This window comes from Delphinus delphis, chromosome 4 (genome assembly GCF_949987515.2).
Source record: "Delphinus delphis chromosome 4, mDelDel1.2, whole genome shotgun sequence".
NCBI classification, from domain to species: Eukaryota; Metazoa; Chordata; class Mammalia; order Artiodactyla; family Delphinidae; genus Delphinus; species Delphinus delphis.
Genome location: NC_082686.1, coordinates 66,709,315 through 66,733,994, shown reverse-complemented (window position 1 = coordinate 66,733,994; position 24,680 = coordinate 66,709,315). Strand labels below are relative to the sequence as shown.

The window sequence follows — 24,680 nt, the reverse complement described above, 5'->3', positions numbered from 1 at the left end:
ACCCTTATTCCTGTGCTGATTCACTTGATCCTCCACTGATGTGCTGTTCCATAGGGGGAAAATAGAACAGGGGGCAGTTGGTGCTTTTTCCAGTTTTACTTCTTGCTTACTCTATCAAAGTAAGTGATTGAAGGCTTCATTTTGGCTCATTGTGTTAAGCAGCTACTCTGATACCTAAGGAGCTCAGCTCTCTCTCTAGCCCAGCTGTGTTTCTGACAGAAATTCAGAAGACCTGGAATAGCCAGAACAATTCTGAAAAAGTAGTACAAATTCAAAGGCCTTATACTACGTGATTTCAAGACTTACTATAAAGCTACATTAATCAAGACACTGTGATACTGGCATAGGGAATAAAATAGATTAATGGAGCAGAGTAGAGATTCTGGAAATAGATTCACAGCTGATTTTTTGACAACCATGCCAAAAGAAGTCAATGGGGAACAGAGGATCTTTTTTATCAAATGGTATTGGAACAGCTGAATATATGAGGAACAGAAAAGAAATCAACTGCTACACATCATACTCAAAATTAATTTGAGATTGCTCATACACCTAAACATAAATCCTACAGTTATAAAACTTCTGGTTCAAAAAAATCTCCTGAGGTAGGCAAAGATTTCTTAGAACACAAAAAGCAATAAACATAAAAGAAAAAAATTGATAACTTAAGCTACTTCAAAATTAAAATCTGCTCATAAAAAGACACCATTAAAAACAGGTAAGCCACAGATTGGGGGGTGAATATTAGCAATACATATACTTAACAAAGAGACTTGAATACAGAATTAACTTTTAAAACATTCTGCATTCAATAATAAAAAGAAAAACAATGGGTAAATTTTTGAACACACTGTCCATAAGGGAAGATATATAAATGATCAACAGACGTGTGAAAAAGGTGTTCAACATCATGAGTTAGACCGTGTGGAAAGGTTAATTAAGAAGACTTACAACACCAAATTGATTGTTGAGGATATAGAACAACTGAATGTTTACATACTGCTGGCTGTAATGTAGATTGTACAACCACTTTGAAATTTTTTAAAGTATTTTTTATAAAAATTAAACATACATCTATCCTATTACCCTGTGATTCCAATCCTAGGTATTTACTGATAGAAATGAAAATACAGTTGACCCTTGAACAAAACAGGTTTGAATTGTGCAGATTCACTTATATGCAGATTTTTTCAATAAATACAGTCAGCTCTCTGTATCCATGGATTCCACATTTGTTGATTCAACCAACTGTGGATTGTAAACTGTAATACATGATTCTTAGCTGGTTGAATCCGTGGATATGGAACCCACATATATGGAGGGGTGACTATGGGACTTAAGCATACACAGATTTTGGTATCTGTGTAGAGTCCTGGAGCCAACCCCCTCATGGATACCAAGGGATGACTGTACAAGTCCCTTAAAACTTGTACAAGAATATTCTTAGAAGCTTCATGTACAATAGCCTCCAAATAGAAATAGCCCAAATGTCCATTAACAGGAGAATGTGACGTATTCACATGTTGGAATTCACATATTCACAAATCATGACGTATTCATATATTGGTAAACTTCCAAGAAATAAAAGGATTGGACACTCATGCACACACATATACATACATATGTATACGTTTTTATATATTGGTGAATATTATTTAGAAACCAGTATCTGATACAAACTTGTGTGTATACATATATGTGTGTGTGTGTATATATATATATATATGTATACATATATACACATACAAACATATTTATACAGTTGATCCTTGAACAACATGGAAGATGGGTTAGGGGTGCCAACCCTCTGCATTGAAATTCCCATATAACTTTGTAGGTGGCCCTCTATATCTGTGGGTCCATATCCTTGGATTCAATCAACCACAATGGTGTAGTATTGTAGTATTTATTGAAAAAATTCCATGGATAAGTGGACCCGTGCAGTTCAAATCCATGTTATTCAAGGATCAACTATATATATACATATATTTGAGTATGTGTGTGTGTGCATATATACATATATACACATACACATATACCCACATACATACTGGTTTATAATTCTCTAATAAAAGGAACCAGAGTTCCTTGCAAAAATTTGATTCCAGGGTTAGGGCAAGGAATCTATAAGATAAATATAAAACAATCTAAATATTTTTACAGAACCATAGAAGACCCAGAATTGCCAAAGCAATCCTGAGGGAAAAAAAAAAGCAGGAGGCATAACTTTCCCATACTTCAGACAATACTACAAAGCTAAAGTAATCAAAACAGTGTGGTATTGGTACAAAAGCAGACATATGGATCAACAGAACAGAATAGAGAGCCCAGAAATAAACCCACACACCTACAGTCAATCTTCGACAAAGGAGGCAAGAATATAAAATGGGAAAAAGACAGTCTCTTCAGCAAGTGCTGCTGGGAAAGTTGGACAGCTGCATGTAAATCAATGTAGTTAGACTACACCCTCACACCATGCACAAAAGTAAAGTCAAAATGGCTTAAAGACTTAAACATAACACATGACACCATAAAACTCCTAGAAGAGAGCACAGGCAAAACATTCTCTGACATAAATAGAACCAATGTTTTCTTAGGTCAGTCTCCCAAGGCAATAGAAATAAAAACAAAAATAAACAAATGGGACCTAATCAAACCTACAGGCTTTTGCACAGCAAAGGAAACCATAAAAAAAAAAAAAGACAACCTACAGAATGGGAGAAAATATTTGCAAATGATGGTACAGACAGAGGCTTAATCTCCAAAATATACAAACAGCTCATACCAGTGAACAACAACAAAACAATCAAAAAATGGGCAGAAGACCTTAATAGACATTTCTCCAAAGATGACATACAGATGGCCAGTAGGCACATGAAAAGATGCTCAACATCATTAATTATTAGAGAAATGCAAGTCAAAACTACAATGAGGTACCACCTCACACCATTCAGAATGGCCATCATTAAAAAGTCTACAAATAACAAATGCTGGAGAGGGTGTGGAGAAAAGGGAACCCTCCTACACTGTTGGTGGGAATGTAAGTTGGTGCAGGCACTATGGAAAACAGTGTGGAGGTTCCTCAGAAAACTAAAAATAAAATTACCATATGATCCAGCAATCCCACTCCTGTGCATATACCTGAACAAACTATAATTCAAAAAGATACATGCACTCTTATGTTCATAGCAGCACTATTCACAATAGCCAAAACACAGAAACAACCTAAATGTCCATTGACAGATGAATGGATAAAGAAGATGTGGTACATATATACTATGGAATACTACTCAGCCATAAAAAATGAAATAATGCCATTTGCAGCAACATGGATGCAACTAGAGATTATCATACTAAGTGAAGTAAGTCAGAAAGAGAAAGACAAATACCATATCATATCACTTACATGTGGAATCTAAAATAGGACACAAATGAACCTACCTAGGAAACAGAAACAGACATAGAGAACGGACTTGTGGTTGCCAAGCGGGAGGGGGAGGGTCGGAAGGACTGGGAGTTTGGGATTAGCAGATGTAAACTACTATATATAAGGACAGATAAACAACAAGGTCCTACTGTATAGGACAGGGAACTATATTTAATATCCTGTGATAAACCATAATGAAAAAGAATATTAGAAAAAGAATGTATGTGTATAACTGAGTCATTGCTGCACAGCAGTGATTGGCACAACATTGTAAATCAACTACACTTCAATTAAAAATATATAAATATAAAAAGGAAGGAAATTCTGCAATATGCCACAACATGGATAAACCTTGAGCACATAATGCTAAGTGAAAATAAACCAGTCACAAAAAGAAAAAAAAAAAGATAAATATGAAATGTTATGGAGCACGAGAAAATAAGAACCTGCTGAAAAAATGATGGGTATGTATAAAAAGGACACAGAAGCCATCTTGATAGGGTCCCATAGGGCTGAATCTGGAACAATTTGAGCATCACAATAACAAATGATAATAACAGATCTTATCTCATTGAATAAAATAGAAATTCATGATTCCATAGTGATATAAACAAATGAATAAGTAAATATTTATGTAAGATAGGAGGTTATACTCTCTAACCAGTAAAATGTTTATGAATAAATGTAGAGGAAATAATGGAGTTAGAAAATCACCAACGGATACTAAAACTAATGAGTGAAACTTGGATAAAATTTTTACATAATTTCACAAATCTCCCCATAAATTACTTACTATTTACAAAGGAAAACAATAACGTTATAACGGTGAAACCTAGTGGGCATCATCTTCACCAAACAATCAAAATTATCACGACTAATGTTAGGATAAACTATTTTCAAGTGCCTTTTGATATGACAAACTAAGGAAGACACTGCCTTCTGTGCTATACCTGCCAAAATGCTTAATTTGATTCTAATCACGAGAAAGTATCAGACAAACTCCAACTGAAGTACATTAAACAAAATAACTGGTCTGTACTCTTGAAAAATATCAAAGTAAAAAAAAAAACAAATGCTGAAGAACTATCCCAGATTAAAGGAAATTAAGAAATGAAAACTAAGATGTAAGAGCCTGGATTTGATTCTGTTCTGGGAATGTACTATACTTATGCTGTAAAAGAATGTCCTTGTTCTTAAGAAATACACAGTGATATAGATCACTTTTCAACTCTTAAATTTGTTATCTTTCCAAGTTCAGAGAAAAACCCTCAGTTACTCACATCTTATTAAAAGTCCAATATGGTAATATACCCCCAAACCTAGATTTCAAAGGTTCTTACAAGAATCTCTATTACAGCAAAAAAAAATTCCTAAAGAAAAAGGAGAGATCTACAAATTGTCTCTGATCATAGACTCAAATGGCAAGTAAAACAATTCAAGCTTTAAGGGCCTCACAGACTAACATAACCAAATTGAGTAAATTATTCCTAAATAACAATGTACAATAGGTACCACATCACACTGTTGTTTGCAGACCATTCTCCATGAATAATTCCGTTAATCCTCCGTGTCTTCTTAGTGAAGGCATTTACAGCCAAGTTAAGGACGTTTGTATAACGTTCCCAGACATCCCAGGCTTCGAGGTAGCTCCCTTCCTGAAGACACTCCAAGGGAGTAAAGATAAAGACCTCTCCTTTTCTTCCCCAGAGAAGATTTTCTTACATTCCAGAGTAAAGATAAGGTTTCTTTCTCTAGATGGGAGAATGGATAGACCACCAGCAGAACTATTTTCAGATCTGAGTTTTAAAAACTTGCGTTCTCGTTATACCACTGCACATGCAGGAACCTTCTGTTCCTCACCATATTAACATGTTGGGACTGAGGGTCAGGAACTGATGCAAGATGTTGCTCTAGCTGCTGGTTTTGCTATCAATAATAAACTATCTTTGTCTCTGACACATATGCCTGTCTTCTGTCACTATACACACAAAAGTGTGGCAAGGCTAATTAACTAGCTTGTAAGAGGGGAAAATCTTAATCTTGCAAAGTTTCTGACTTAAGAGTTGACCTTTGATAAATTGCTCAAAAGAGTAGAACAATCAGTAATCAATGGGAAAATAGGGCTACTCAGTTGGCTAAACTTGATTACACTAATCCTTGGGACTTATTCTCTGGGTTAGACTTAGGCCAACTAGGATATTGGACAGCAAGTGGTTTCAAATCTTTTTTATAATAATTGTGATTGTCCTTATGTTTTTCTCCTTCTTTGATGTCTGATATCCAGGTACTTAAATGCTGCCACAAAATCACTGATCTGGGGCACTATTCAACAAATTATCTGCTTTGTAAAGAGGCTGAGGCCCTCGTAGTCAGTCAGCTGAGGGGGTTGAGTTTGACCAAAAGGGTGGAATTGAGAAATTCTAACAAGAAAAATGGTACAGACCTGGCATATTTCAGATGGAAGTATTCCTAAATGATGACAAACATAATGCAGAAAAGGTCTTTTACATATAGGTCACAAATTAAACAGCTAAGGTCTTCTGGAGATGCCATATATAACTAAAACTGCTTTAGTTAATGATTCATACAGTTGCTCAACAGCAAATACCCTGACTGGTCTCTTTGTTAGCTGCTAACCCATTACCATTTTAATGGAAAACGCAAAGTTCATTATTTAGAAAGTGTCTGTGGTTTTTCTTTCTCTGCTTTCTCCTTTCTCGTATATAAATTCTGTTTTGTATGTATTAGACAAAATCGACATATTGGTTTACTTTGTATTCAAGTAAATAATGTGGTAACAATTAAGTATGTCTGAGTTATCCTTTGACAGGTGGTAATAAAGTACTGTTCTTTCTAGCTCTGGAACACTACATTAGCTCATGTTGTTTCTCTACATCCTAGATAAATAATCAATTTATAAAAACTCCTCAAATTATTCTATTTTGAATATGTCATGTGTATCCTGCTCTAAGCCTAACAGATTATACTTTATATGTGTTAATATATTTATTTAATCCTCTCAACATTTTATTGTCATTTTACAGAAAAAGAAACTGAGCACAAAAAGCTTAAGTAACTTTTCTAAGATCCAACAGCTAGAAAGAAGCAGAATTAGGATTTGAGTCTCAAAGAATCTGACTCTAGTGTTAATGCTCTTTAACTCTATACTAGACTATCTTAGTAAGTAAAAACAAACAAATAAAAAAACAGAGCTCTCCACTAAGCCTAATTATCAAAGCTCCATGGTTCTGTATCCTCTGGAAATGATGGGAGGAGAAAGAGCTGATAATAATAGAAAAGCTGACTCAACATAATTCCTTTTATCTTTGGAATAAAAGTGAAGTAGTCACACTTTATCTTCTCATAAGATTCCTTCAATGACTTTGATTTCTCACGCTCTTTTTTACACTCATTTTGTTCTGTCAGTTACTTTGCTGCATTCTATCAATTTCTACATTTACTCTTTTAAATGACTTTCAAGTCACAGTATATTAATATTTCCATTATTAAATACCCTGACTAGAATATAAACTGAATGAGGGTAGCGCATTTTTCCCCCTGAATTCTAGGGAGTAATTATTTTCAAAGGTCCAAGCTTTTATAGTCATTTTTGATATCTGATGATTCTCACCACCTCACATCCCCAACTCCCAAAGGAAGGTACTTTTCAGAGGCATAGTGCTATTTCTTCTTGTTTTTTTTTAAGTTTTAAAAATTACACTTGAAAATATTCTTACTTTAAAAAATTGAAACAATAACTATAAAATGAAAGTTCCCTTAAATCAACCCACTGTATGCCAATCCCCTTTTCAGATTACTTCCACAAACAGTTTTGTTTATATCCTCTTGGCCTTTTTCTATATTTTAACAAGTAGATATTTGTTCTATAACTTTCTTGTTTTCACTAAAATATGTCTAAGAGGTATTTCCTTGCTGTGTTTTTTAACTTTTGCATTGTATTCTATAGTATAAAAGTAACATTAAAAAAATATCTTCCTATTTATGGACTTTTACATGGGTTCCAAATATCTTGCTATTATATATAATGATGCAAAGAACATCCTTCGACAAACTTTGTGCATAAGTGACAGTCTCCAGGAATTATTAAAATTTCAGTAAGGTTAGATTTTTAGAGTCAAAAGATATGCTTAGTTTTATTTAAAAAAATAAAATATATGTATATGTGAGGATCTACTTTCTAACACTGTTAACAGAAAATACTAGTAATCTTTAAAAATTTGCTCATATAATAAGCAAAAACCACTATTTTGTTATTTCATTTTTCTTTTTCCTTGTTGTTAGTGTCGTTGAGAATCTTTTCAGGTTTGTTAGCCATTTGTATTTCTTTTGTTTACATACTTTGCTTACTTTTGATTGGGTTATTTTTCATATCAATTTACAGAAATTTTTAATGTATTCTGGGAGCTTATAGCATATAGAAATGTATTCTGGATGTTTATAGCATATTACAGATAAACAAATTTTGCCTGGTGCAAATAATATCATGAATCTTGATTTTATAAAGTTTACTATATATTTTGGTAATTATTTATATAAATTCATAGGAAGCTAGTTTTTTAAATGGCTTCAAAATATTTGTGTATACTCTAATTTATTTACTTAGAATTTTGTTACAGACAACAAGGTTGCTTCTAGTCTTTTGCTATTAACAACACAATAATGAATATCCTTTATAAATTACTTTGCATTCAAATATTGAGTATATTTACAGGATAAATTTCTAGAAATAAAATTACTCAATTATTTGAAAAAAACTTTATATTTTACTCTTTAATTCAAGTATAAGACACATAAATGAAATTGTACACTTCAATGAATTATCAGAAAGTGAACAACCTTAAATAATTACCACTACATCAAGAAATAGAATGTTACCAGCAGCTGTGCTGTGCATCTCCTGATTTTTGCTCCTCTCTCGTCTCCCCAAATCTGACTTCCTACATACACCAAAAATCAGTTTTGCTTGCTGTTGATAAATGTTTCACTTTTTTCTAAAATATTGTTGCACATAAATGAAGTTAATTCATTTCATTGCTGTAGAATTCAATTGGATTAATATAATACAATTTATTTATTCAGTCTACTCTGATGGTCATTTGTTTGTAGTTTGGGACTATTATAAATATAAAACTGCCATTGCAAATAATGCTACTGTCATTCGGTGCATATGTGCTTGCATTTCATTGGGTATATACCTAGAAATGAAACTTCTGGGTTGTAGGGCATGCATACATAGGTATGCTAAAATGAAGTAAATAAAGTTAACAACTTTATAAAGTAGATTCACCAATTTACCCTCTTAGCAGCAGCATCTGAGAGTTCTTGATACCCAATATCATTGCAAACACTACCAACATTACCAATGGTAATGGTGTACCTTTTCATATAAATATGAAAATATATGTCATTTAGATACTCTCTTTTATGACATGTTTGTTCAAATTTCTTCTGCATTTTTTGCTATTGAGTTATATTTTCCTTATTGATGATTCTGTTTACACTCTGGATAGGAGTCCACTGTCAGATAAAATTAATCCAAATATCTCTTCCTTGTCCTGCCATTTCACTCTCTTAATTGTGCATTTTTTTCCAAGAAATTCTTTTTTTTGTTTGTTTTTTTGGTTTGTTTTTTTGCGGTACGCAGGCCTCTCACTGCTGTGGCCTCTCCCATTGCAGAGCTCAGGCTCCAGACGCGCAGGCTCAGCGACCATGGCTCACGGACCCAGCCGCTCCGTGGCACGTGGGATCCTCCCGGACCGGGGCACGAACCCGTGTCCCCTGCATCGGCAGGCGGACTCTCAACCACTGCACCACCAGGGAAGCCCCCAAGAAATTCTTAATGTTTTCCTCTATGGTTTATACTTTTTGAGTACTGTTTAAGAAATAATTCCTTAACCCAAGTATTATGAAGAAACTCTCCTATTACACTTTCTAGAATCTTTGTGTACAGTGGAAGAGTCAAATTTCATTTTTTCTATATAATTTTTCAATTGACTTTGTACTACTTATTGGGTGGCAGGGAACCTGTCATTTCCTCCATTGCTCTGCAGAACCAATTTGGCTAAATATGCTTGTATCTATTTCTGTGCTCTTTATTCTGTTCATTGGTCTATTTGTCTATCCTGCACCAATAAGAACACTGTCATGACTAATACAGCTTTATTTAGTAAGTCTTGTTTTCAAGTAGAGCAGTCTTCTAATTCTGTTTTTCTTTAATACTGTCTCAGCTAGTTGTGGCCCTTTGCATTTCTCTGTACGTTTTAGAAGGGAAAATATCAGCTGAAATTTATATTGGTATTCTGGTATATCTATAGATCAATTTGTGAAAAATTGTCATCTTTACACTACTGCTGAATTTTTCATTCCATGGTTTAGGTTCTTAAATTTATCTTAAGTTTTATAGTTTTCTGGGTAGAAGTCTTAAATATCTTTTATTAGATTTATTCCTAGATCTTTTATTATTTTTATTTTATTGTAGATGAAATCTTTATACAATTTTAGTTTCTAACTATTTTGTAAGTATATGAAAATATAGTCTATTTTTTACCTGGACTCTGTATCCAGTAACCTTGTTAAACTCAATTACTAATTCTAATAATTTATCTGCTAAATGATTTTTTTTTACATTTCCTTTGTTTCCAATCCATACGACTGATTTATTTACCTTTCTCAGTACAATGAAAATAGAAGTGGTCACAGCAGTCATCCTTGTCTTGTTTTTATCCCAGAGGTAAAGCTTTTAACATTTTTAAGTATGAATAATATTTGCTGCCATATATCACACTAAAGAAATTCCCTTCTTGTTTTAGTTGTTAGTAAATGTTTATTTTGCTTTTCTCATCTATGGCTTAATCATTATGGTTTTCTACGTTATCCTATTAATGTGATGATTTACACTGATTCATTTCAAATGTTGAATAAACCTTGCATTCCTGGTATAAAACCAAACTCGATTATGATATTTTTATTGCTATATTTATTTATAGTTTGGCTGGGATTTTTGTATCTATGTTCATGCATGATATGGACTTATAATTTTCACTTTTTGTAATGCTTTTTTCAAATTTTTATTTTTTAATTTTAAAAAATTTTAAATTCAACTATAGTTGATTTATAGTATTGTGTTAGTTTCAGCATGGTAATTTGGGTTTTTTGTAGATTATATTCCATTATAGGTTATTACAAGATACTGCGTATAATTCCATGTGGTATACAGTAAAAACCTTGTGCTTATCTATTTTATGTATAGTAGTTGTGTTTGTTAACCCCATTCTCCTAATTTGTCCCTCCCCTCTTCCCTCTACCCTTTGGCAACCACACATTTGTTTTCTATGTATGTGAGTCTGTTTCTGTTTTGTATATAGATTCGTGTGTATATTTTTTAGATTCTACAATACAAGTGATATCATATAGTATTTGTCTTTCTCTGACTTATTTCACAAAGCATAATATTCTTTAGGCCCATCCATGTTGCTGCAAATGGCAATATTTCATTCATTTTTTATGTCTGAGTAATATTCCATGGTATATATGTACCACATCTTCTTAAGCCAATCATCTATTGATGGGCATTTGGGTTGCTTCCATGTCTTGGCTATTGTAAATAGTGCTGCTATGAACATTGATTGGTGTGCATGTATCTTTTCAAATTAGAGTTTTCATTTTTTCTGGATATATACCCAGTAGTAGAATTGCTTATCATATGGTAGTTCTACTTTTAGCTTTTTAAGAAACCTCCATTCTATTTTCCATAGCAGCTGCACCAATTTACATTTTCTCCAACACTGTACAAGGGTTCTCTTTTCTCCACATCCTCTCCAACATTTATTATTTGTAGACCTTTTGATGACAGCCATTCTGATTAGTGTGAGGTGATAACTCATTGTGGTTTTGATTTGCATTTCTCTAATAATCAACGATGTTGAGCATCTTTTCACATGCCTGTTAGCTGTCTGTACATCTTCTTTAGAAAAATGTTTATTTAGGTCTTCTGCCCATTTTTTAAATTGGATTCTTTGTGTGTGTGTGTGTGTGTGTGTGTGTGTGTGTGTGTGTGTGATATTGAGTTGTATGAGCTGTTTGTATATTTTGGATATTAACCCCGTGTTGGAGGCACAGTTTGCAAATATTTTCTCCTATTCCATAGGTTGTCTTTTCATTTTATTGATGGTTTCCTTTGCTGTGCAAAAGCTTTTACATTTGCATTGATTTCTTTTGCCTTGGGAGACTAATCAAAGAAAATATTGCTACACTTTATGTCAAAGAATGTTTTGTCTATGTTCTCTTCTAGGAGTTTTGGTGTCATGTCTTACATTCAGGTTTTTAAACTATTTTAAGTTTATTTTTGTATATGGTGTGAGGGAATGTTCTAATTTCATTGTTTTATATGCAGTTGTCCAGCTTTCCCAACACCACTTGTTGAAGAAACGGTCTTTTCTCTATTGTATATTCCTGCCTCCTTTGTCATAGATTAATTGACCATAGGTGTGTAGGTTTATTCTGGGCTCTCTATTCTGTTCCATTGTTCTATATGTCTATTTTTGTGCCAATACCACACTGTTGTTTTGTTTTTTTTTGCGGTACGCGGGCTTCTCACTGTTGTGGCCTCTCCCGTTGCAAAGCACAGGCTCCAGACGCACAGGCTCAGTGGCCATGGCTCATGCGCCCAGCCGCTCCGTGGCATGTGGGATCTTCCCAGACCGGGGCACAAACCCGTGTCCCCTGCATCGGCAGGCGGACTCTCAACCACTGCGCCACCAGGGAAGCCCTACCACACTGTTTTGATCACAGTCGATTTGTAGTATAGTATAGAATCTGGAAGGGTATGCCTTGTTTTTTCCCCCCAGGATTGCTTTGGCAATTATGGGTCTTTTCTGGTTCCATATAAATCTGTAGATTGCTTTGGGTAGTATGGCCATTTTAACAATATTAATTCTTCCAATCCAAGAGCATGGGATACATTTCTGTTTCTTTGAATAATCTTCAATTTCCTACATCAATGTTTTATACTTTCAGCATATAGGTATTTCACCTCTTCAGTTAAGTTTATTCCTAGGGTTTTTTTTTTTGTTTTTTGGATGCAATTTTACATGGGATTTTTAAAAATTTCTCTTTCTGATATTTCATTATTAGTGTATAGAAATGCAGCAAATTTCTGCATATTAATCTTGTATCCTGTGACCTTGCTGAATACATTTATTAGTTCTAATAGTTTTGGGGTGAAGACTTTAGGGTTCTCTATACAGAGTATCATGTCACCTGTAAATAGTGACAGTTTTACCTCTCCCCTTCCAACTTGGATACCTTTTATTTCTTTTTCTTGCCTGATGGCTGTGGCTAGAACTTCCAATACTATGTTGAACAGAAGTGGTGAGAGTGGGTATCCTTGTCTTCTTCCTGAATTTAATAGGAAAATTTTTAGCTTTTAACCATTGAGTATTATGTGAGTTGTGGGTTTGTCATAAATGGCCTTTATGATGTTGAGATATGTTCCCTCTACACCCACTTTGATGAGAGTTTTTATCATAAATGGATATTGAATTTTGTCAAATGCTCTTTCTTTGTCTACTGAGATGATCACATGGTTTTTGTCTTTCCTTTTGTTAATGTGGTGTATCATATTGATTGAGTTGTGTATGTTGAACCATCCATCCTTGTGACTCTGGAATGAATTCAACTCGATCATGTTGTATGATCCTTTTTACGTATTGTTGGATTTGGCTTGCTAATATTTTGTCAAGGATTTTTGCATCTATATTCATCAGTGATATTGGCCTATAATTTTCTTGTCTTGTAGTATATTTGTCTGGTTTTGGTGTCAGGGTGATGGTGGCTTCATAGAATGAATTTGGGAGTGTTCCCTCTTCTTCAATTTTCTGGAATAGTTTGAGAAGGACAGGTATAAGTCCTTCTTTGTAATTTTGGTAGAATTCCCCACTGAAGCCATCCAGTCCTTGACTTCTGTGCAGGGAGGTTGTTTTGTTTGTTTGTTTTTGTTTTTTTAATTACAGATTCTACTTCACTTCTAGTGATCAGTCTGTTCAAATTATCTGTTTCTTCTTGATTCAGTTTTGGCAGGCAGTTCTATCTACAGCCAAAGGGGCTTGTCTCCTCTGTGTAGGGCCCCAGGACTGGGAATTCCAGTCTGTGGCTTGACCTACTCAGCCCCCAGGGTAAGGGTCCACAGGTGCAGACCTTCTCAACCTTTCAGCTCCCTACCCAGGGTGGAGGTCCCAACCCTATGACTTTTTTCCATCCTACCCTGTTACATGGAAATCTTTCTTGCAGCTTTAGTTGTATAGGAATTCTTCTGACAGTTTCCAGTTCCATGAGACTTGTTCCACATGTAGGTGAATTTTTGAGTTGTTTGTGGGGGGTGATGAGTTCCACATCCTCCTACTCTGCCATCTTGATCCAATCCCTTTTCAAGTTTTGACATCAGGTTATGTTGGCCTCATAAAATGAGAGGAATATGATTTTTTTCTTTCACAATTCTCAGAAAGAGGAATAAGTTCTCAGAAAGAAAATAAGTACTGTTGTTACTTATTTCCTAAAACTTTGGTGGAATATACATGGATAGCCAATTGAACTGGAGTTTTTTGGCAGTTGAGAGTATCTATGAGGCAGGCGTCCAAGCTTTCTCATACAAGTGTAGGTTCTTCAGAGGCTTTGTAATGACTGTCAACCCCACAGTAACTTTATAAGGGAAATATGCTCTCTACCTGACTTACTTATTCCAACAACCTTCAGCTCCTGAACCTGGCAATACACCTTCATAGCTCTTAATTTTGGCATTGCCTTGCCTTTGTAGGTCAGTCTCTAAGTAGGGAACCCTGAAAATGGCTTGAGCTCAGCCAACTTCAGTGATAACTACCCGGGTTAAAAGATAAGCATATCTTCTTGCCATATCAAACAATGGGATTATCAGCTGTCCCCACACTCCCTTCCTTTCCTCCCCTCATCCATGGACTGTTCCTGCCAGCTTTCCTACCAAAGAAGTTTTCAGCCAAGAAGCAAGCTCCCAATATCATATTCACATACATCTACCCCCACCCCAAATTCTAGGAACACAGGTTTTCTTCAGGTATTCACCCTTTCAGCTGGCTTCAAGGAGTTCTCTTAGAGCTCATGAGACTTAGCTTAGGGGCAGACTGGGAAGTATAGAAATAGAGCCAAATATATATATATTTTAATGTATTATTTGATAAAAGATGATTCCAAATTTAGAGGGGAAAGATGAAATATCCAGGAAGTGGTATTGGCATAACTCTTAGTCATCAGGTAAGAAATAAAGTTTAATCCCTATTTCATACCTCATACCTAAATAAACTCTAGATAAAGACTTAAATATATTAAAGAAACAATGATATAAGACAATATTCTTCATTATTTTGAAGTGAAAAAGGCTTTTCTAAGTATGACACAAAATCCAGAGCCATAAAAGAAAAAAATAGAATTTAAAAATTAAATTAAAAATTTTTAAATTTTTGCATGGAAAAAACCATCCTAAACAAAGTCATAAAAGAAACAAAAGAAAGGAAAGTATCTATAGGTTACATCACAGAGAAAGCTAACTTACTTACTATGTAAATATTTTTCACAAATCTAAAAGACAACAACTCTGCCAAAAAATGGACAAAGAATAGAAACAGAAATGTCACAATAGAGAAAAAGATGTCCAATTTCACTTAAGATACAAGGGAAGTGTTAGTATTATAATAATATACTCCCTTTTACTTAAAATGACAGGGATTAAAAGTTTGGTTATATACTATTGTTAGAAAGGTTGTAGGGAATCAGGTATTCTCAAACATTGCTGGTGGGAGTAGAATTTGGTACAACTTCTATGCAGGGCAACAACCTAGGAATAAGGATTAATTAGAACTAAATTAGCTTTTAAAGGGAATACAATCCAACTTTCAAAGACAGGATGTCTGACTGGATTATGCTGTTCTGCACTTTCTACTGACTCTCAGTTTAGCCTGTCAGAGGAAATGAAAAATACTTTTTGGAGAATGATAACATCATTTAGAACCTCAAATTATCTCTATAATATTCTCTATTATATATATATATATATATATATATATATATATGGGAGTATATAATGTTCATATAATTTTGAATTAAAAAAAACAAAACGGAAACAAAATCAAAAAGCAAACGTAGGTTACATGAAGACAATATAATGTGACCAAAAACCAAGACAAATGCTAAGTTAGAAACCAGTTATGGAGTTATCAAACACATATTTAAAGTAACTATATTCGACATGTTCAAGGAAATAAAAGACAAGAGTGATAATTTAAGAAGGTAACAGAAAGCTTTAAAAAGAACCAAATGGAAGGTCTAGAACTAAAAAATAACTGAAATTGAACTCCATGAGTCAATCTACCATTAGATTAGACAGCACTGAAGAATTAGTGAACTTTTAAAGACAAGTCAGAAGAAAGTATCCAAAATGAAACACAAGGAGGGAAAGGATAGAAAAGACAAAGCAAACAAACAAACATGTATGAGTGTATTAACATCCTAACAACCTCCCAACAACATTAAAAGTGGGGATACTATTAAAGTTTGACATCAAGAAAGAACACAGAATCACAGTTTATATTTAAATTATTATTTTTCTTAGTACCATTTTCAATCTAATAAAAATCCAGGTAAGGGCTTCTTTCCATTTTTAGGATTTCACTTAAGTATTTTAAAAGAAACATTTAAATATATCAAACATATCAGATAAACAGTACACATTAGAAGACTATTAACTACTTACATTCCATATGCCGAGCTTACAGCAAGGCTAGTAATCTGTTGTGGAGGTTCACCATCCACCCAGACCAACTGAATAACAAGTTCTGCTTGATACCCTGGAGGCATCCGCACTGGTCGTGTCTTAACACTAGAAAACAGAAAAAGTAATTGCATCATATACAGTTCAAATACGTATGTTCATGCTTATTTTCAGAATTTACAACAAATCTTCCTACAGAAATATACAACACCAGGCATTGAGGACATTATGCAGGTAGGCAGTATCTTCTCTAGGTGTCTCAAAATAAACCAAGACACTTGTGATTTCTTAGCCTTTCCTTTAAGTAGTTTTTCAGTCAGATCCACAACTTCACCTGGCTTTCATCAGTTCCTTTTTCTCTTGTGATAGTAGTATTTTTAATTATTTTTATTATTTATTTTTCTTACATAATATTTGTTACATATATGTAAGTTATAATGCATAACAATAAAAACTATGACCATTAATCTACCACCCAACTTAAGAGTTCAACATATTCAAAAGCTGAATTCCTGCTTTCTCTATGAATTTGCTCCACTTGCATCCTTCTCTATTCCAGCTGATAGCGGCTCTTATCCTTCTAGTTATTGAGTTTAAAAACCTTAAAGTAATCCTTGACTAATATTCTTATACCTTGCATCTCATATCTCACATCCAACCAATTATCAAATGTATTGGTGCTACCTTCAAAATATATGCAGAAGCTGACCACTTTTTATAATACTTTAGTACTGCTACCATCCTAGTTACAGTTGACAAATAAAAATATGGGATATCCATTTAAATCTGAATTTCAAATAAACAATAAATAATGGGTTTATTTTGTTTATTTGGTTTTTTTTTTTACTGTATTTCCCATGTAATATTTGGGATATACTGATACTAAAAATGTTCATTGTTTCTCTGAAATTCAAATTAGTGTATCCTGTTCTGTTTTGTTTTCTTCTGTTTTGCTGAATCTGCCAGACCTTAACATTATCTCTAGGTAGGTGCAATAGCCTCCTTATTGGTCTCCCATCTTTTACCTTTCCCTTCCATCCCCAAATCTACCTTCACCATAGTGACCAAAGTGACCAGTTTAAAATTTAAGTCTGATCATATCACTTCTGTATTTAAAACCCTATAATCATCCCCATTTAATTAGGAATAAAAGTCAAGGTCCTTACAATGGCCTATAATTTGCCCTCTATTACCCATCTGACTTCATCTCCTACTACCTGTCCTCTACTGCCCACCATCCTTTCCTTGTTCTAGCTACACTGACCTCCTTATATGCCAGGCACTTTAAGACCTTTGCTTTAGCTGTTCCTGCTGCCTGGAATACTTTTCTACCAGATATTCTTCAGATAACTCCCTCATCTACATTTGGTTTAAGTCTCATCCTCCTAATGAGGCCTATGATGACCTCATACAAAGTCAAAAGAAAATCAGATAATTGCACAAACATGTGTATATTGATAAGAATTGTAATATTGCTAAAAATGAAGAGCTGGCAGTATTGAAAGGCTTATTTATTAGCTTATATATATGGATATCTAAATCCAGCAAAGGAAAGTCATTTAGGGATGGATGCCAACATATAATTTAGTAAAGCATAGATTATATGCAACTCAAGAACCACTTGTAATATACTGTAACTCAAAGAATAATACACTTCTGCTGCTTGGTCCTTTGGAGCTTATATACATAGAGGATTATACTGAATCCCCTTGGTTCTCTTGATAATCCTTAAGATTGTCACTACTACTTTACAAGTCTGCATTAAATGCTACAACACATGGTATTATTTACTTCATCTCCACTTTCAGATTTCTGCTGATTTTACTGGTTTTTCTCTTTTATCCCTATCTTTTATATTTTTTAAATTTTATAGAAAAATACTCAGGTCATTGCAGGACCCACTTTAGTGATGGGTCTTCTTAGCTAATAAATCTACAGTGCTTTCTTAAGCTTTGTTTAATTTTTTGTTCTCTTTCTGTCTTTCATTTTAATATAAATCAATTAAGTGAAGCAAAGTGATATGAAGGAAAAATTAAATGTGTAAAATTATAACATTATGAAAGTTTTCCATTTGCTAAAGTTTAATGATTTTGTTTCCCCTTCATAGATTTTCCTCTCAGTAATGCCTACTTATACTTCCTTTTTTAATTTCACAAGAAAAATTTGGGGTGCGGGGCAGAAGCAATGATTACAAAAGTACAGCAACTGCTAACTGTATGGTAAGCTTATTTTTCTCCTGAAACCTCATCTTTAAATTTCCCATAAGTGTTTTTATAGGAAATGAGGAAACTAGTTATCCACAGTTTCTTGAGTAGCAGACTCAGATAGTTTCATATGAGGCTCAGAGAAATTCCTTGCTTAGGCTAAATTCTCCAACCAGCTAATACTAGAAACATTTGGTTTGACGATGTAGAAGCAGTAAGTGGTAACTTAAGGAAACTACATTCTTTTGTACCCTATTACCAGAAAGCATAAAAACAAGATAAACATCACTATAGGCTTGATTAACTTTAAGTTTTATTTGAGCATGACACTAAATTTGTTTAGATATACTGAGACAATGCAGTTTATTACAAAATAGTATCAGTTGAAAAAAGAGAAAGAAATATTATGCAATATCCTAGTAACCATGAGAGAAAAAAAGCCTTTTTTCTGACATAGTATTCTTGTAGTAAACTTGGTTTAACTTTTGGATTACAAGAAGGCTGAAGACGTTCCCTAAAAATACTTTATCAGTTGAGAAGTACCAGGCAAGTGGCAAGTTTCTGCTCTGCCAAACGTTTTCCCATTCTATCAAAGCTATGTTTTCTTTAGGGTCGGTCAGGGAAGGAAATATATTAATTAGTAATGAAGAATGGAAATATTGTGCCCTCTTCATAGATATTCCAAAAAAAGAAGACAAAGGTACCCCTTGGTGGACTGTAGACCACTTGACAACAACTTAATAAAAGAGGAGGATGATTTTATTTGGTACAGTTTCAATGAATGATACAATTAACATGTAAAATTGTTTTAAAATTTGGTAGCAACTCTTACTTGAGGCATGGGATACTATCCTTCGTTACTCCTTCACTAGCCACAGTGTTAGTGCTCCCAGAAAGACTCCTTGAAGAAGGAAGCTGGGATGAGAGATCAGGAAATGGAGGACTTGTGTCTGGTTCTGGCGTAATAATATCTTCAATATCACACTGAAGTCGTACCTCTAATGACTTAAAAAAAGAAAAATCAAGTTTTGATTTAACCTAGATTTTCATAACAATCACATTAAAATATCTGGTACTCTTTCAGTAATTATTCATTATTTTTTTCAGATTAATTAGTTCAATTCATAGTAAAGTTGAGATACCCCAAACTGAATTAAATAATAAATTATATAGAATATTCAGTGGCATTCACAAAAAAATGTAAATTAAAAAAATAAATAAATTTATTTATTTTTGGCTGTGTTGGGTCTTCGTTGCTGTGCACGGCTTTCTCTAGTTGTGGCGAGCAGGGGCTACTCTTCATTGTGGTGTGCGGGCTTCTCACTGCGGTGGCTTCTCTTGTTGCAGAGCATGGGCTCTAGGCACGTGGGCTTCAGCAGTTGTGTGGCACACGGGCTCAGTAGTTATGGCACATGGGCTTAGTTGCTCTGCGGCATGTGGGATCTTCCTGGACCAGGGCTTGTACCCATGTTCCCTGCATTGGCAGGCGGATTCTTAACCACCGCGCCACCAGGGAAGTCCTTAAAATGTTTTTTAATTCTTCAGAATTATAAGAAAATACCTACCAGTGGAGATAAATTTTCTGTATAATAAATATTCCTTAAGATAAAGTATAAATTACAATTCCATATATGATAAAATAAAAGGAGAAACTGGTCATGGTTATTCCAATGAAAGAAACTAAATTGGATGTGTGTGTCTGTAAAAACACACACACACGCAACACACAAATTGTTATTTGTACAAAGCTTCTTAGCTTTAAAAAACCTTCATTCAATCTTGACTTTGAATTACTTCAGTATAAATTTTCCAAAATAAATTCCATATTTTTGTTTGTTTCATTAGTTTAGCTCTTATATAATTTCATTAGCTTGGTCAGAATTGCTTAATGAAAAACATATGATAATTTATACTGGAATAAAAAGGTGATCCACACCCTTTTTTTTTAAAGCTGAAAATGTTTTTAAATTACTTTATGACTGCATTCAATGCTCAAATAAAATCTATTTTATAACATAAACATTCACTTTTCAATGTAAAAATAAGCATTTTTGAGATTAAAAACAATTGCTTACAAAAAGTGTAATTATGGAGTAGTGAATACAGCAATATTATCAAAATGATTGTCATAATTATCTTAAAACTTAAAACCTCTGGTGACAATAACAATTACCAATTATTGAGTGCTTACTAAGACACTCTGCTAATGACTTTATATAATCATCACAAGAACTCTATGAAAGTGGCATTACAATTTCTAGTTTATGATTATTTTCTGTTTTTCTATTTTATTTACACAGGAAGTTATATGAGTGATGAAGTTGAGACTTACCCAGACTGTACTACTGACTAATGGGCCTTGTGACTTGTTCAGAATCACACAGATATTCATTGGTAAAGCCAGAATTAAAAGCTAGGCTCATCTGACTCCAAAGCCTGGGTTTTAACTAATATATACTTTAAGGGCAATGTTTAATTTTAGCCGTTGAGGTAAAAACAGTTATACATAGGCCTTTAATAGATAATCTTTATTTTCTGATAAAATGGTAAAATGGACTGGGTAGAGAAGACCCATTATCTATAGGTGCCTTAAGTTAGATTTAATTTATCCCATGAGAGCATCATTATTTTGAATAATTAAATTATTTCATCAGTTTAAAAATTAAGATTACGTAAGGCAGGCCCATAATTATTTCCACCCTACAAATATGTTGCTATTTAAAAAATCATTCAAAGTAATCTTATTGTAGTTGAGAAATAATCATTTATGGCAATTAGTTGGCAAAAAGATAAATTTTTAAAAAATTTAATAAAGATATAGAACAAAGCTTGCATTAATTTGACATTTATATAAAAAATAAATCAGTAACTATCTATATAAAACCTATAGGCACAATCTATCCTATTTAATAATACTAAATTTTGATAGAGAACTGTTTTTGTCATTTTAAGCCAAATTTTTTTTTAATATGTTATAATAAGTAACAAGAACAATTAAAAATTCTATGAATTGGATTACTGGCCACATACTGTACTCTTGGTGGCTTAAAACCATACCAAGCACTAGTTAAGATCTATGATAACTGTTTTCTTTTAATAACTCTAAGTGTGAAAGTTAAATTTTAAATGACTTACCACTATTTCTGTTGTAATTTCATGTCTGCTGAATTTATAAATTATGACATATGCAGAGACTCCTGATACACAGAATATTCTGCTCTCTGGACACCAGTGGATCATCTGAATGGCATATGGATCTTCCTCTACAATTTCACATGTTTGTTTTCCTTCTCCTAGCTTCTGTTTTTCAAACACTTTTGAAGTTTTTAGCTTGTACAGCATCTGCAGTGTTACTATAAGATATTGAATCATAGTTATCTTCTAATTTGAACTTAATTCATAGATGTTGTCGAAGCCTTTTAAATATACGTATTAAATCACAAAAGTAAAACCCAACTGAACAAAATAAACTACATTTTAACAAGGAATCATTCAATGTCATGCTCTCATATCAGTACCATTTAGCTGGAGGAAGACTATAGGGAAAAAATAAACATTTATTGAACATATACTACATACCAAAGAACATGTAGGACCTTTGTATGCATTGTCTCATGAGCTCCTCAGAAAAGTCCTGCGAAGTGAGTATTTTTATCCTTGTTTATTGACAAAAATACTTGGGTTCAGAAACTTTTAAATGAAACTACTGAGCCTACTTCTCTCTTAAGGGGGACTCCTCAATACTATTTCACAATTTTTTCCTTTGATTGTTAGATGAGAGGTTGATGCTATTCTTCGAGGGTTTATTCCTCTCAACAGATTTTTAGACACTCCTTCAGATGAGAAACATTTGTAATTTACCAGTACCAGTTAGTAATATTGGGAGTCCAATGATCTGGACTCTTTTAGAAAGAATCTTTTCTGAGTAGCTCTGTGTTAGGAAATGGTCAGTTGTAATTGCTAAAAAAGTCTGGTTTTGTGAATTGTTTTTGGGAATATTTATTTGGGGGAATATTAGTTCCATTTTAGAACCTGATGATAACTCCGCTATATAAAAGCTCTGATTCTACAAAGGATCCTTGAGAAACATTCTAAAACTCTAGGAGTTCCTGCCAAAAGTGCATAATCTGGACCTAATCATGAGAAACATTAGTCAAACACAAATTGGAAGAGATTCTACAAAATAACTGGCTTGAACTCCTAAAAATGTCAATTTCAAATACTCAGCAACCATTCCAGACTAAAGAAAACGCAACAGATACGATAACTAAATCCAACAAATAATTCTAGATTTTCTTTTATTATGAGAGATATTATTGGAACAACTGGCTAAAACTGAGTCAGATGTGGAAGTTAGATAATAGTATTGTATTAATATTAAGCTCCTGATTTTGATAACTATAATTCGATTATATAGAAGAATGCCCTTGTTTGTAGGACGTATACACTGAAGTATTTAGGGGGGCATGTACTGTTAGAGGAGCATGATGTTTGCAACTTACTCTCAAATGATTATAAAAAGCTATATATATATGTATATATGTATGTGTGTGTGTGTGTGTGTGTGTGTGTGTGTGTGTGTGTGTGAAAATGGAGGGAAGAGAGGAAGACTAAAGGGTGGGGGAGGACAGGAGGGAGGGGGAGGGAGGAAGCGGGGAGGGAAGGGAAGAGAGAGAGAGGGAGCAAGCAAGTGCTAGATTGAGAGGAGGGCGGGTAAAGGGAACACATGCATACATAGATATTTGGGGAATCTGGCTGAAGGCTATACAACAGTTCATAGTATGTTTTTATGATTTTTCTGTAAGCCTGATGTGACATGGAAATATTAAAGAATATTGCAGACATAATTATTTAACTTTGAGTTAATCAACAGAGATTATCCTTAGTAGGCCTGACAGAATCAGGTGAGCCCTTTAAAAGAGGGATCAGGGCCTTCCCTGAAGTTAGAGAGACACTCCCTTGCTGGCCTTGAAGAAACAAATCACGAGTTTTAAAGCTGCAAGAAAATGAATTCTGCCAACAACCACAAAAGCTTGGAACAGAACTCTGAGCTGCAGGTGAAACTGCAGTCCTAGCCAACACCTCAACTGCAGTCTCTGAGACCCTGAGCAAAGAACTCAGCTAACCTGAACCAGATTCATGACACACGGAAACTGTGAGACAGTATATGGGTTTTGTTTTAAATTGCTAAATTGTGGTAATTTAATACTCAGCAACTGAAGATGAATACAGTTGACCCTTGAAGAGTATGGGTTTGAAATGCATTGGTCCACTTATTCTCAGATAATTTTCAATAGTAAATTCTACAGTATTACACAATCTGAGGTTGATAGAATCCTCAGATGCTGAACCACAGATACAGAGAAATAGTGTATAGTGAGGGCCAACTATAAATTATGCCCCAACTATAAGTTATGCTCAGATTGTGTAGAGGGTTGGCACAATCTGACTGACTCCCATGTTGTTCAAGGTCAACGGTACACATATTAACATAAACTCAACTTTCAAATTCGGTATAACCTCATTTCCTGTACTGGACCTTATCCCACAAAATTGGCAAATTAAGTGATATTTCTCCAATGACATCCATCGATTTGGAGATATGCCCTTATAATTGATTACAGTAAAAATATTAAACATGCTGCAAACCTCTGCAACATATGTTCTGAATGTAATAAAATATTTTATTTAAAATTAACTTCTTAAAATATTATCGTGCATGCTTAAGGGTGGTATGCACTTCAGTCATTAGAGTGTTAAAGTGTCTTCTCACATTTTAGAAGCTAAGGAGTGACTCTGAGGTGGTGGAAAATGAGCAAAGATGTTTGCTCGTTGTAATTGTAACTATACAATTAACTGTGTTCGTGGAACAAACTCAGATTTACATGAAAAGGTTCATAAAAATAAAAAATCTGTTGTCCCTTGGAATTTCCCCCTGAACAATTGATCTTTATTGTGTGAGGTCAGAAAGGGCCCTCAGATTTCATGGCTTTAAATCTTTTAATCATTTCCTCTTGCTGATGCTTTGCTCCACTGCTAAAGGACTCTAGATTGCAGACGAAGATTATCACTAATGTTCAACCTTCTTCCCTCTGCTTTTCTGTTTATCAGTCTTTCTCAGTTCACTTCTATAGCTTCAAGTATCACTTCTATGCTGCTTCTTAATTAGTTACCATTCTTGACTGTTCTCCCTACCTGATAGACAGTTTTACTTGAATTTCCTGGTGTTCCAACA

The 24,680-nt window shown here is 34.0% G+C and overlaps 1 protein-coding gene across 5 annotated transcripts in view; it reads right to left on the bottom strand.

The window, feature by feature from the left end:
• Positions 1-24,680, bottom strand: part of STXBP5L (syntaxin binding protein 5L) — a 360,323-nt gene that overhangs the window by 116,878 nt on the left and 218,765 nt on the right. For all 5 annotated transcript variants that reach the window (XM_060010734.1, XM_060010730.1, XM_060010732.1 and 2 more), the window contains exons 16-18: positions 21,581-21,798; positions 19,278-19,450; positions 16,224-16,349 (exon numbers count right to left, since the gene is read on the bottom strand). In XM_060010734.1, coding sequence (XP_059866717.1) covers positions 16,224-16,349; positions 19,278-19,450; positions 21,581-21,798 — 517 coding nt within the window. The remainder of the gene's footprint in view (positions 1-16,223; positions 16,350-19,277; positions 19,451-21,580; positions 21,799-24,680) is intronic.